This window comes from Haliaeetus albicilla, chromosome 18 (assembly GCF_947461875.1).
Source record: "Haliaeetus albicilla chromosome 18, bHalAlb1.1, whole genome shotgun sequence".
NCBI classification, from domain to species: Eukaryota; Metazoa; Chordata; class Aves; order Accipitriformes; family Accipitridae; genus Haliaeetus; species Haliaeetus albicilla.
The window spans coordinates 8,319,606-8,333,819 of record NC_091500.1 but is presented as its reverse complement, the minus strand read 5'-3'; the positions used below and the strand labels follow the sequence as shown (position 1 = coordinate 8,333,819).

Below are 14,214 nucleotides of genomic sequence, written 5' to 3'. Positions count from 1 at the left end.
CACCAATGTCATCTTAAATGCTCATAGATGACTAAACAGCACTGGGTTTTTTTCTTCTAATTGACATGGCAGCAGCAAAATGGATAGGAAAAACAAAAGTACAGGGAGAAGGAGGTTTTAGTGTCAAACGAAGGAGTCCGATGTACTCAAAGCATTAGTCCTTTGAAGAAAAGTGGGGGAGAGAAAGGCAGACTTCGCGGAGGGGGAGAGGTGCATGGCTCCCCTTTCACCTGATAGCTCAGCGATTCAAGCCTGCACCCAGGCTGGCACTGACCAGGGCTGCTGTTCCTTCCCTGCCTGGGATAGCCTGGATCTGTCCCCCTGTGCCAGCCAGCCTTGTGCACCCACTCTGCTCCTCCTCCTGGGTGGATCGTCCCTGCCACGGGCCCGGGGGCTTGTGGCAGCAAGGCAGGTGTCCTCTCTGTGGCGTTACTCACACCTCATTCTCTTTCCTGATGAATAGTTAAAATACTTCCATCCCAGCAGGCAGCACCAAGTGGACTGCAGCCACGCAGGCGTTCGGGCTTTCTCCTGAAAAGCGGAGGGCTTGACTTGCATCTGCCCCTGGGCCAGGCTGCAGCAAGGCTTGAGCCCCTTTCCCACCTCTCAAGAGGACTATATTGAAGTTGGTTTCCCTTAATCTGTCCCATTTCACGTCAGCTCTGCTGTGCACCAAACACATAAAACATGCTGTACATATACATGCCACCATACAGCAGTAAGTAGAAATTACTACAAGTCTGTTCTTGCAGCAGATGTTCTTGCAACTCCCCAGAACAGAGCAGTGGGACATTAATAAAGAAAGAAAATTAAAATAGGCAGGAATAGCCCTCCTGGCTTGATCTTATGCGAATTTTTGGAGAAGAAAGCAGCAAGAAGCTGGGATGCATGGTCAGGGATGGGGCTCTGCTGTCAGAGTCCTTGGAGTAAGAAGACCTGACCTCAATCAGAATAAAATGGGGGGCCCCAAAGGATGGGTGACCCAGAGCCTTGGCAGTATGCAACATGAGAGGTGGCCAGCTAGGTATCTTGGGCATAAATTGTAGTTGGCACTTTAATAATCTTGCAGCCCTTGCTTTGGCAGACTGATAGATTTTTTCAGAATCAGGAGGACATTTGAAAAATGTATCTTCTGGACTAGATTTTAATTCGGAGCCCTGGCAACCTTGGCACTGTCCTTTCTCTTAAAGTAAGGTCATCATGACGTCCTTAGCCTGTCCCAGGGATTTAAATCTCTGAGACATAATGTAATTCATAATGTTGTAAATATCTTCAGGTTTGCCAGTTCTTGTGATTTGATTGCAAGTTTTGCAGTACTGTCTGATGTGGAAAGGAGAAGAGAGAATGACGCTTGTTGGTTCATTTGGCTTGAAAACCTCAGCTGTGAAATTGTGAATTTACAGGGGAATGTTTTGGGTTTTTTTTCTTGGCTAATACCAAAGGTCTATTAAAAGTGTCCTGAATGTATTCTTTTTCTTGAATACTCAGGAGAAGCAGTTGCATATGCTGAGAAATGCATTTCCATGTCTCAGGAATGGTACGAGGGGACCCAGTGGGCCCATCACCTCTGGCTGTGTCACAAGGTCTGAAGCCAAACCCCCCACAAAGGGCTGTGCTGTTCTGTCATATTCGAGGACAGGTACACACTTGATTGCGTAGATGAATCCAAACTGGTGCTTCCTATCTTCTTACTGCATTTCAGCATTGTCATTTGCCTTGCTCATATAACTTGCATTTCATCTTGACGAAGGCAGCCAGGTTAGCCACGTGTTCTGATTACTTGGGCATGTCGGATGTGGGCTGCTTTCCTTGGATCTTTTTTCCCAGGGATTAGGGCAGTCTCCTGCTGCTTCGCATGAAGCTCCCTATGCTCAGGTGTTTGATTTATCCTGGTCCTTCAGCATGAATAATTTCCTTTGCCTCTCACTTAGCATCTCTGGCAAAATTAGAACTCTTCATGCAAATAAAGATTGTTTATATTACTAATAAAAATAGCAGCAAAAGGAAGTCTAGGTGCCTTCACTGATCTGCAACAGCTTTTTCTAGCTGGAAAAGCATCCACTTGAGACTGCCCTTTGTCTTTTACCTTTAGGCTTTTATAGAAGTATGTCAATTTTCTTCTTCTCCTAGACATTAACCTTTAGCGAGAAACAAGGTTGGGGGGTTTAGAAACCCAGATAGCTAATCTTTGCTGTTCTTTCCTTGTCAAGCAAGGCTGTAATATCCTCAAAGAGATCCAGTGAGCGAGTGGAGCATCATCTCCCCTGCACTTGCTCTCCTTGGTCTTTCTTCTCTCTGCCTGAAATGAGATTAAAAAATAAATTCATAAGTATTCTTTCTTTGCTGCTTGCTTATAGTATTTTTAAATTTCATTATGTAATAATTTCTTTCTTCACTTCTCCTCATCTGCTATTTATTTGGTCTTTAATGGGGGAAGATTGTCACCATCATGACAGAGCCATCGTCCTACAAAGCCATTTTAAACCACTTTTTTTTTTACTGACTCCTGCAAGCAGAACAAGAGAGGTTAATGCTGATAACTTCTGCTTTATCTCAGATTTAATGTATAGATCATGGTGGACATTTTATTTACACATTTCTGCAAAATGGAATAACTTTCCATTGAAGGTGCCTACAGATTTCTTAAAGGCACATGAAAGCTGTAGAGCTCTGAAAAGTATAGTGAGCTCTAACAGGCACATAACAGAAAAATGGGCAGTTTTATTTCTGGCAGTTTTAGAATGTGTCCAGTTTAACAACTTGAAATACTATAAATATTCACAGGCGTTTTTCAAATAACATCAGATCTAATAGATGCTATTTAAAGTTGCTAAACATTAGGTGTTGTGTTATTCAACTGATCTCCTGAAAAATACATTCTTCTTTTCTTGTAATTAATCTCATTAAAAAGTCTTTAGCTGGTATGGAGAAATAATGGATCTTTAATGTTTTGTTTGATATTGAAAGCAAGTTTTATAGTGAGGCATTAAAAAGTAGTTTTAATGTGCCGCTCAGCATGCGTGGGTACTCGCAGTCGGTGATGCCTAATGGAAATGTGATCAAAACTGCAGCTTAGGCCAAGAAACTGCCTGAGAAATGTGCTGAGGGAGGATGGGATGGGTAACTTGGCACCTGGGGACCAGCATCCTCCTGGTCTGAACAGAACAGCCCCAGGGGAAGCAGCACATCTTTTATGTCAGTAGTTGGTAGTTCAAGAAGTCACATATTCCATGCTACCAGTGTGTGGTCCTATTTTATGAAATATATATATAGAATCATAGAATCATTTAGGTTGGAAAAGACCTTTAAGATCATTGAGTCCAACCGTTAACCTAGCACTGCCAAGTCTACCGCTAAATGATGTTCCTAAGTGCCACATCTATGTATTCGTATGTATATATAATCTATATATTCCCAACTTTTCTTTTTTCCCAGCATTTTTCATAATTCAGCAACATTCTAAAGATCTGTGATCTGCAGTCTTCCTGTTTAAAAAGTAGATCTCGAAGTTTAGCCGCAAGCCAAATAAAATTGGCCGCTAAATGTCTCTGAAATATCTTGTAATCACTTGAAACAGCTCAGCTGGATCTTGTTCAAACAGATGGATCTTGCTCTTCTGTGGATCTTGTTCAAAGAGTTTCCCTGTCTATTTTGGAAATGGGAACCACCTATGACAAGAATCCAGAGACCTACGGGATCCTGTTAGAAGGCTCTGAGCCAGCCGGCTCCCTAAAGAGGTGGTGTTAGCAAATAATAAGCTTTCAGGCCAGCAAGTAAAGTTGAAAAAAGCAAATATTTAGCATGGTAAGAAACTTTTCACTGAAAGTAATTTAAAGGTACTTCATTGTCAAAGTGAAAGACGAATTAGATTTACTTGCATGTAGCAGGGTGTCAGAAACCATCCAACAAGTGAGAAGGAAATGGTGAAGGTGGTATGTTGGGAATTTAATAAGGTTTTTGATACGGTCACATGTAACATTTTCTTAAGTAAATCAAGGAAGTGTGATCAAGCTGAGAGAGCAGCCAAAGACAAGGCTTTCCATGGGCTGGCCTGTGCCAAGGCTGTCCCCTGCTTGCCTCACTGGCACACACAGTGCCGGCGTGTGTGGATGGCGATGCGCGGGGAGGAGATGAAGGGGTTGGAGAAAACTGAGGCTGCTTTCAGTTGATCACCTGGTTTATCAGTGCAGTGCAATTCTCTAAGTAGAAGTGGAAGAAGGAAAGAAAAAAACCACCCAAGTGCACAAATATAAAAGGGGAGCTCACTGACTAGAAAGTGATACTGAAAGGGGAGCTTTGCTGGCAAGAGAATCTTTCTGGTGACAGATACAGTTAAGCACTGCATTGGGCTTCTTGGCAGGGTTTTGAATTGTCTTCTTAGGAGACCTTTAAAAGATAATGAGATGTGTACACCAGGGGCAGGCTGTGTTTGTGGGTACCACCTTTGAGGTGGCTGGTAGAGCTCCATCCAGCTTTCTACTTACTCCGTTTTTGGATAGTACCTTGCAGGCTAGGCTCACCTCTTACTGAATCAATATCCTGTAATGGAAGAGCATTGGCATTGTGCGAGCTTAGCCTTCCGCCTCCTTTCCTGCTGAATACATCTTCCCATAATTCGTAACGTATTTCTTGACAAATAACTATCTGAACACAGAATAAAGAAATGCACCTGACAATGACAATGATGGGATTTTTTGCTTGTAGAACCACTTTGACAATGTCTGCTTTTTCTAACATTTAAATTTCCTTAGAAAAAGCATTTGGGGCTTTCATTTTCAGTTTAAGTAGCTGGGAGTTCAGGTAGAAGAGCCCTTGTGTCATCCCTACTCGTGCCTAAAAAGACATGGGGAAATTGGCAAGACAAGAATCCGCTTAATATCAAGAAATGGGACAAAGTGCAAATTTTTCTTAGCTCTGTTATATGCTGTTTTGGTCAAGTCACACAACTCTCTTCTTCACTTTCCTTAGCCACTCTGAGGCTCAATCTGATCTTTTTTGTGACATTTTGGAGTAATTTAGAGAGACAGAACTATGTAAGTGCTAAATATTATTGTTACTATCGTTTATTCTGTGAACAGTTTTTTATTGAAGTCCTACATTTTTGTATCTTCCTTAAGAGGATTTCAGGGGGGATTTTCTTGCCCTTTTTCCTTTAGTTCACAGAAGTTTGTATAACTACCTTATTGGTACAAACTGGAATGTCACAGATTTCCCATTGCCACTAAATACATTGCTACATTACATTGTTGACATGTTTGTAAACAACTTACATGTATAAAAACTGCAGATAAGATGTGTGGGGCCAGGAAGATGCCCTGGTCTTTGTGGTGATACCGAATATTGTAGTCTAAAAAATATTAAGTCACTGCGACGTTGCTGAACACAAAGGGATAACTTCCTCTTTTTTGTGGCAGAAAATCAATGTATAGCATCAAGACTGTATATTGACAGCTTTATTATAAAGGACACTGAATATGCTTGACCCTGGAATAACACCAGAATGGAACAGAACAAGACATTTATATAGCACCAACAAGGGTAGCATGCATTAAATCCTGCTTGCTCTTCTCAGTTACATCAGATATTTTTATATCATATTCCCATTACTATTTCTTTTTCAGATCTTTTTGCTTTCTGTTTGCTTTTCTTTAGCTCTTTGGCACTGATACTTCCTAGCACACATGTAGCTGGTGGTTCATTTCTGTATTGATGCTTTTGTCACAGCACATCACTCCTTACTCTTCAGAAACATCTTGCATAGGTTATGGGGGGAAAGCGAGAGCTTACAGTTGAAGCTGTGTGAGAGCTTAATTTTGTCCTTTTGATTTCTTGTAGCAGGTGAAAGGTTGATGCCACGGGATGGTCTCAAGTGTCCATGTTCAGACCTGGGGCTAGCAGGTACCATGCTGACAGAGCTGGTGGGTCTCCATGGCTCTGCTGAGCAGCAATTTGTCCCTCTGAGCATAACAGCAAAGGAGCAATCCCCATGGCATGTCTTTCTGACTTCCTACATATGTTTTCCATCTCATTTCAGGTGTTACATACTCCTATAACACCAACTGTGAGGTAACTGGGCAGAGTGCTGGTTATCCTACCCACTTCCAGCTGGAGTATAAGACAGAGGACTAAAATGAAAGACCATAGTAAACAATATGATTCATTTCATCCAAAAAGGACAAAATGCTAAAAATGGTAGCAAGAAAAATCTCTGAGTTCTTTATTTTACTATTTTAACTCAGGGATAGCTGCAGTTACTAAAAGCATATTAGGCAGTTGCAAATGAGGGAGAAATGAGCCTGTAGGGTAATTGCTAAAAACATATGTGGCACTATTAAATTCGTGGGAAGTTCCAGTTTTCATAGAAAAGTGTAACCTCCTGCTTGTGAGTCACTTCTGTGGCTTTGCTTCCTACCTCATTATTGCCTGTCCCTGAGCATTACAACACTTGATCTCTCTTTTGCCACAGAATAAACCATGGTGACATCATATGCCATCTCTCCTTGATGTATTCTGCTTCCCGTTACTGTTTTCTCTGACATTTCATTGCTAGCATAGTTCTCATAACACAGTTATCTGTTTCATTGTAGTTTCCCTTATTTTCCTTTGGCAGTGAACACGAATTCTAAAAGTTTCCAAAAAATCGGAGCTATCTATCTCAGCTGTTTCCCCGAGCAGAGCCTTCACACCAGCCTGGGTATCAGATACACTCACCCGGAATGGGATTTTGTTCTCCCTTCTCTGCACATCACTTTCTTCTGACCATCTTCATTTCAGAAATGACTTAATGATGTGAGAATCTCTCCCAAAGCCAAGGAGACACGAGCTGCTAAATTTTGTCTTTTTTTCAGCTCCTACTTTCCTGTTGTTAATGGCTAGATAATAACATTCCGGTTTTTTTAAAAAAAAACAAAAAGGCTAACATTTACAGGTATATCATTCATGTTTCTTCAGTCAGTAAGGAAAGGTCAGTCTGTGCTGTAAACAGAGCTGCGACCCTGGTACAAGTCAGGACGATGTCCTAGCCTTAATCACAGTAGCTTGTAACAAAAACAGAGGAGGTGCAGCAGGATAAATGTCATCTGTGGCTCACCATGTGGGTGAGGATCCAGGCTTCATGCGGGTACCCAAGGCAGTTATATTAACATTGTCTCAAGTACTGCTAGAGGTGCTGCATTTGTAATTGCTTACCAATTCTGGCTCAAACATGTTTTTTTTTTGTTTACTCTTTGCAACAGAGCAGGAAGGAATAGGAATATTTTAACATTGGAGGTGGGTATTCAGCATCCCCCCTCCCAGTCTCAAGCTTTCAGGCAGGCACACATTGAGCAGGGAGAAGTAGCCTTCCATAATCTCAGTGATTGTTTCTAGACAAAGTTAAACAGGAAATTAGATAGCTTTTTTACATTCTTGCAGAGCTGCTAAAGCACCGTGTGGATAAAGTTGAGTGCACATTCGTCAGGAGAGGAAACATTATCCTTTTTTTTATTATTTAGAGAATACTGGTGCATACAGATGAGCTTGGCTCTGGTAAGTCACTTAGGGAGAAGAAACCTCAAATCTTTGGAATCCACTTACCATGTCATCCTCCTTCTCAGAGCAACTTTCAGTCCTAGGATCTTTGTAGGAAGCAGTTATATAAATTAGGGAACTGGAATGTGTTGTGCTTCTGTGTATGTTTGTGTAGTATCCACCACAAAATACAGCTGTCTCAGCAAGAGATGTTGCAGTGCTTAAAAGGTGCACCGCATTACAAACCAGATGATGGCATGCAGGGAAGAGAACCTTATCCATGCGTAAGAGAACCTTATCCAATTAGAAGTACAATTTGCTACAGAGAATAAATGTGGCAAACTCATCCCTGACAAGTTGTTTATCTGTTTAGCTCTGTTGCATTAACAAAGGAAAGCCCAAAGCGTGGGCTCCTTTTGTGCTGGATGCTTCAACATATATAGCTAAAAGATAGTCCCTGAAATAGGTATCTTACGAGGTTATGATAGAATACAAGAGATGGACAAAGCAAACAGATGGAGGGAGCACAAGTGAGACCATTACATTTAATGTAATAAGCCATGGTCACACCATATGCCTAACTGTTCTGGAGTGTTTTGTAGTCAAAATCTCATCTAAGACACCCCAATTCTTGGGAATATTGCCATAAAATCTTTGCTGACTGCAGGGATTCAGGATTTTCACTTAAATCACATTTCTAGAATAAAGTTACAAAACTGCACTTTTGAATATTTCATCTGTGGCTTTGGTCTAGAAATAATCCAGCAAATGGTGATGGGATGCATGCCGTTATTAGAGCTTATTTTCGTGCTCTTGTTTGTTGTTGTAATTTGTGGAGAAAGGCCATAAGTTAAATCTCTAATTCACAACAAGTTTTAATGTAAATCATATCCCATTACAGTACATCATAGTGATATAATACAATATGTTAGTTTGCCCTAAGTGGATGTATTTGTCTCTATTTTCTGGCTCAGATAATAGTTACCATCTGGGTGTGTGTTTATTTTTTGTTGTTGTTGTTGTTTCTTTTAATCATTTGTGGCGCTGCTTGTTTTAAAGCCGAAAATGAGTAAAATTTGAAGCTGATTTAGGAAATCGCCTGGAGAATATCAAAGGGAGCATCAGACACTTTAAATGCTTCACATTTTTAACCTATTACTGAGAGCATTTCAGTAGCCTTGAGGCATGTTCCTCCCTTCCTTCTCTAGTATCTGTCTTTGGATATCTTTAAAATCAGCAGCACTGGGATTGAGCATGAGGGAGCAGGGTAGAATCCCCAGCTTCAAACCCTTCTCTTTTATCTGGACTTGAATATCAGATAGCATGAAGTACTTTGGTGTTGCTCATCCCCATGTGCAGGATGCAGAGGGATGAGTCCAGCCTGACTCTGAATGTGAGTGTTCGTATTTCTGGCTGCTGTGAGCATTTGTGCTGCAGTCAGTTCTGTCTTAGGAGTCTGTGTATATAGCTGTAACATTCACTATCTGTATATTTTTGTATGCGTGTTTTTGTACATCCTTCAGGCTGTTTTATTCAATCCCTTGCAAGTCTCTTTATTCCAAGCCAGTCACCAGTGCATTTTATGTAGGAATGTAGGTGCCTGATTTGCACCTAAATTTTAGATGGCTGGTGAAGATGCCGCCGTTAAGTAAGCGCATAAATTCCTTATAGTCACTGGGGAGAAACAGTCCTTTGAAGGCTCCCAAAGAGAGATCTTTTCTACCTGACTTTGACACTTAAGTTGCTCTCAGTAGCGTTGTGATCTTTTTCTTTCTGATGAAATTTCAAGGATTTGAGGTATGATATACTTTTTCTTGTTCTGCTCTGGCGCAAGACCACTGTGGGGGTCAAAGATCATAAAGAACACACTGAATTGAATTTGGCCTCTGTCAGTGAACAAAGGATAGATATTCAGTTTTCCGGTTTGGGGTACCTATAACAATATTTTAGATGAGGATTTGGAGAACATAAATGTAGGCTTCAGACTTGCACACATTTAAATAAGGAATAGGTGCTTCACGGCAATAAATCTGCCTTCTGACTGGTTTCTCGTGCACAGGCAGGCATATGGCTGTAGAAAGGTCAGGTCTCAAACCATATAACTTTTACCCTAAGAACTGAGCAAACATGACCCTATTTATTCTCATGCACCACTGTCCATAGGAAATACCTTCACCATTGGTGATACACAACCCACAGCCCTGTGTGTGCTTTTAAAAATAGGCATGCCTCGCTTAGCTCCCTACCGTTAAGTCTTCCAGCAGCCATGGAAGCCAAAATGAATCCTTGTTCTTCCCAAAATGTTTGTGCCTCTGGGTAGGCTTAATGTCATTAACTGGGTGGGTACCATATGTAGCATGGCTTGTCCCTTGTAGACCTCAGCCAGATACCACGTGAAGAGCTGCTAGCCATTTGCAGATACCTACTGCAATTTTTGCTGGGCATACAACAGCAATGGCAGATGTACCTCTCAGCACATCAGGTGGGGACCCTCTCTTGATTTGTCTTCTGCCGTATCCTGGAAGAATCCATTTTCTTGTCCTATGCACGAGTTTGGATACAGCTTTCTACACTGCTTTTGAGCCCTTTACCCAATTTAATTTTCCTCACCTCATGCAGAGAAAGGCAGAATTTATCCCAGCATCTTTCCCAGACATAAAATACTTGAATCATATTTTCTAATTATTTCTATTCAGACATGGAAATCCAAATCACACAGTCCCTAATGACGTTACATGCAATGAAAGGAAGGGCCTTTTCCCAAGTACTTGACTTTATTGTGTCATGATTAGAGGCAACAAATAAATGAGAGAAAACAAGGTTTTGGTTAAATAGAAAAGTCATGGCTATTTTCTCTATTCAAACAGTTTTGATATGATAAACTGCGGAAAAAGAAATTACACATGAGAAAACACTTGAAATTACTATTGCTATTGTCAAACAGTACCATTTGCTTGAAAAATATGTAATTTTCAGACAACAGTATTCTTCAGAAGCAGTATTGAGATCAAATCCTCTGGGGTTGACTTGAGATGAGTTTGAGAAGCATCTTTCTTTGCTATGTAATTCTGTTATTTCTAATTGTGCCTCTGATGAAGGTTTCCAGGTGTAACAAGATTTATCTAGACCAAATATATGGCCACATGATAGATACATGTTCCTTACCACTGATACAGATAAGCATCCAAACTAAGCAAAAGTAAAATAAATTGAAAATTAAATTACTTGATTTTCTGTAGACACATATCCTAAATTCTTTTGTTTGTTGTACATACTAGAGTTAAGCACGACTTTGCCCGTGCTTTAGTCTCTGTCATCTCTTTTGTATTAGACTGTATAAAATACATCAGATAGATAGAGTAGTCTTGTTTATTCGGAGATGCAAAGGTGGGGCACAGAAGCTTCATGTATCTGCATAGCAAAACTTTTATTAAGTGGAACCAGCTATACTCCAACAGAAAAATGACTAAGGGCCTTAAAGGAAATTAAAATGAGCCATAACAATTGGAATTCGCACAAGAGCATAAAGGGCCTTCCTAAGATAAATAATACATGCATTAAAAAGCGTTGAACAGGAAAGAATGTGATAATGGAGATTATGTCTCAAAAGCAAAAACAAAATCAGAAAATAGAAATAAGACCTTTGAGTGAAGAACAAAACTCGGTGACATGATGCCTACGGCGGCTTCACAGGGAAGGCACGCCTGTAGGCTGGACCTCCTGCGTCCTTCTATCTCCAGGGCTGAGCTGAGAATCAAGCTCTAAAACTCTTGCAAGAGAAAGGGGCCCTCAACAGTCAGTCAGGCAATGATTTCTTAGATACTGGGGATGAAAGCTAAATCTGAACTGGATTTGTCTAGAAATTAAATACTTTGCTTCCATAGTGGACATCATTATTTGGGGGAAAATTTACCAAGAATTGTGGCAGATTTCTATTCATGGCATCTTAGAAATCAAAAATAGAAAGAAGTACGAAAAGGTGCCATTTAAAAGGATGCTGTTATTCAAACACTTTAGGAAGGGCCTTTTAACTCTCTTATGCAGGAGATCAGACCAGATACATAGTGATGTCTCTGGCCTTATAATCAATGCAATAGTATAAAAGCCCAAATAACTTGGAGAAGGCAATGTCTGGAATTCATGGCATTACAGATTGAAAATCAATATTGAAAGGAGTCTGGTTTAGACATAACAAAGCAAAAGGATGGAAGAAAAGGACAGAAGGAGAGTGACAGAGGGATAGCTTGGGTGGCATCTGGTTGTTCTCTTGTTCCATGGCTTGTCTTCCACACTGCTGCCCTTCCTCCTCCTCTCTGTGTAGCTTCCAGCAACTTAAATGTGCTCCAGGATCTTTACACCAGTCTTTACTGCCAGAGTGCACAAGCAGTGGCTTCTCCGCAAGTGTGGGAGAGCCAGGAGCAAGTGTAAGAGCAAGGCAGGCAGGGCAAGTACACAGTCTCTCAGGACCTCATACCATTTTCATTACTTGCCCCTGAAATGGACTGGATTTGAAACCTGTGACTGACTGATACAAACTGAATTGGCTCAGGTTTGAATGCGACAGAAAGAAATGTTCTGATGCAACAAAGTTAGCGGTTTGGGGCATACAATTCCTTTTATTTTTTTAAATACAGAAGACACATAAGACTAGAGTATCAACAGTACAGCCCAGTCCTTCTGTACACTGGCAATGAAGTAAGTCACAGGCAGCATGTCCATGTTTACTCCATAGGCAATAACCATAGACTGTAAGAAATGTCTAGCACTCTATACAAATTAAGGCCTTTTCTGAAATGGAAGAAAAGCCATAAACTATGTTACAACACAGAAGCACATCATCAGTGTCCTAGATTGTTGCAGCAGCAAGAAGTTTGGTAGGTAAGTATGTACTGGTATTCCTGCAGAAGACTTTGCACCGTGATAGAGAATACAAGAAAAACAGTCCCTGTCTGACCAAAGAAAGTATCTTCTCTGATGGATCACAACCAATATGCAGAGCTCAGATCTGCTTTTGAAACCACTCTCCACCACCCCCACCTGGAGTATTATCCAAGTGATGTTGGAAAAGCTCTAACTCATTAGTGCTAAAATCTTTGAGGGCTTATCCAAAGCTCATCTGAAGTCAAAGGGCATGTTTACATTGACTTGATGAGTTTTGGATCAGACGCCTTGGCTCTTTACACATATGACATCTAGCTCCCTAATTGTGTGCACATAAAAAAAGAGAACATAAAAGCTGTCGAGTTTCTCTGCCCTGTGATTGTCCTCACTGATGCTTGGTATGCTTTTTCCAGAAGGCTTCTGCTACCTTCTCACTCCAGGCTGTTTTGATGACTTAATAAGGAAGAGCTCTTGCCATCAAACAAAGCTCATCCAAATACACATCTTTCTTTGATGCATCTCAGGTCTCGGACTGAATTTCTTCAAAAGCAATAAACAGAAAAAAAGAGAAAACAATTATCAACTTTGTGGTAGACATCTAAGCTTCTGAAACAAAGCTTTCTTTCATGTCTTCCAAGTGTTCAAGGTAAGAAGTAGGCTTTTGACCTGATTCTCTAAGAGAAACTCCTTTAGAAAATAACTTTTTCTTTGATTGCTTGTCAGGGTTTTATTTCGTGCCAGTCTTGCTAGACTAATATTATAAAACGGACAATTTCAGGAAATAGCCTTGAAGCCATAGAGAGGATGCTAATAGCTCCAGAAGTAAGGAAGCTGCAGGTCAATTGGAGAACACAGAATTAACTGAAAAAACAGCATCAGCAGACATGCTGGCTGTGTATCATTGTGCTGGGTTTGACTGGGATAGAGTTAATTTTCTTCACAGTAGCTAGTATGGGGCTATGTTTTGGATTTGTGCTGTAAACAGTGTTGATAACACAGGAATGTTTTTGTTACTGCTGAGCAGTGCTCACACAGTGTCAAGGTCTTTGCTACTTCTCCCCCCACCCCACCAGCGAGGAGGCTGGGGGGGGGCACAAGAAGCTGGGAGGGGACACAGCTGGGACAGCTGACCCCGACTGACCAAAGGGATATTCCAGACCATACAATGTCATGCTCAGCATATAAAGCTGGGGGGGGGAGAAGGAAGGGGGGGATGTTCAGAGTGACGGCATTTGTCTTCCCAAGTCACCGTTACATGTGATGGAGCCCTGCTTTCCTGAAGATTCTCTCCCCTATAACACAGCGGGGGGAGTGAACGAGTGGCTGTGTGGTGCTTAGTTGCCAGCTGGGGTTAAACCACGACAGTCATGAAGATCACTGCTTCACACTGGTGGATATGATGCACCTTTTGTTCGCATTACCTGTTAGAGTGGTTATCAAATTTATCCCCACCAAGGACAGCAAGAGCTTACATGCTCATGGATGGGAGTAAATATTTTACAACAATCATTTTCTCATGTTGTCATATTATTTTATTTTACTCCTGGAAATGACATTTTTCATCCAGCGGATTCCCAAGTTGTAAGGTGCAATGGAAATATTTCATGACTGAAGGTATTTCATCCTGCTTACTGTATTTTATTTTTTAACTTCCTCTAGAAGTGGCTCAATTCTGAAGAATGATGAGCACATTAATACTCTCACATTGAAAACGTAGACTGCATGCAGATTTACAGAATTTTTTTTCATTGGTCTCTTTAATGCTGTCTGTTGTTTACTTGTATGAAAGTATTTGTAGATAGCTGACATGAAACCCACAGCCAT

The 14,214-nt window shown here is 41.0% G+C and overlaps 1 protein-coding gene across 7 annotated transcripts in view; it reads left to right on the top strand.

Annotated features, from left to right (window-relative positions):
- The window catches only part of KLHL29 (kelch like family member 29), a 413,313-nt gene that overhangs the window by 220,957 nt on the left and 178,142 nt on the right, over nt 1–14,214 (top strand). The window contains exon 1 of one of the 7 annotated variants that reach the window (XM_069805700.1): nt 8,763–8,902. The exons of the other annotated variants lie outside the window; for them this stretch is intronic. Within the exon in view, the coding sequence (XP_069661801.1) occupies nt 8,861–8,902 (42 nt within the window). The 5' untranslated portion in view covers nt 8,763–8,860. Of the gene's footprint in view, nt 1–8,762; nt 8,903–14,214 lie in introns of those variants that run through there. 7 annotated transcript variants of the gene reach the window in all.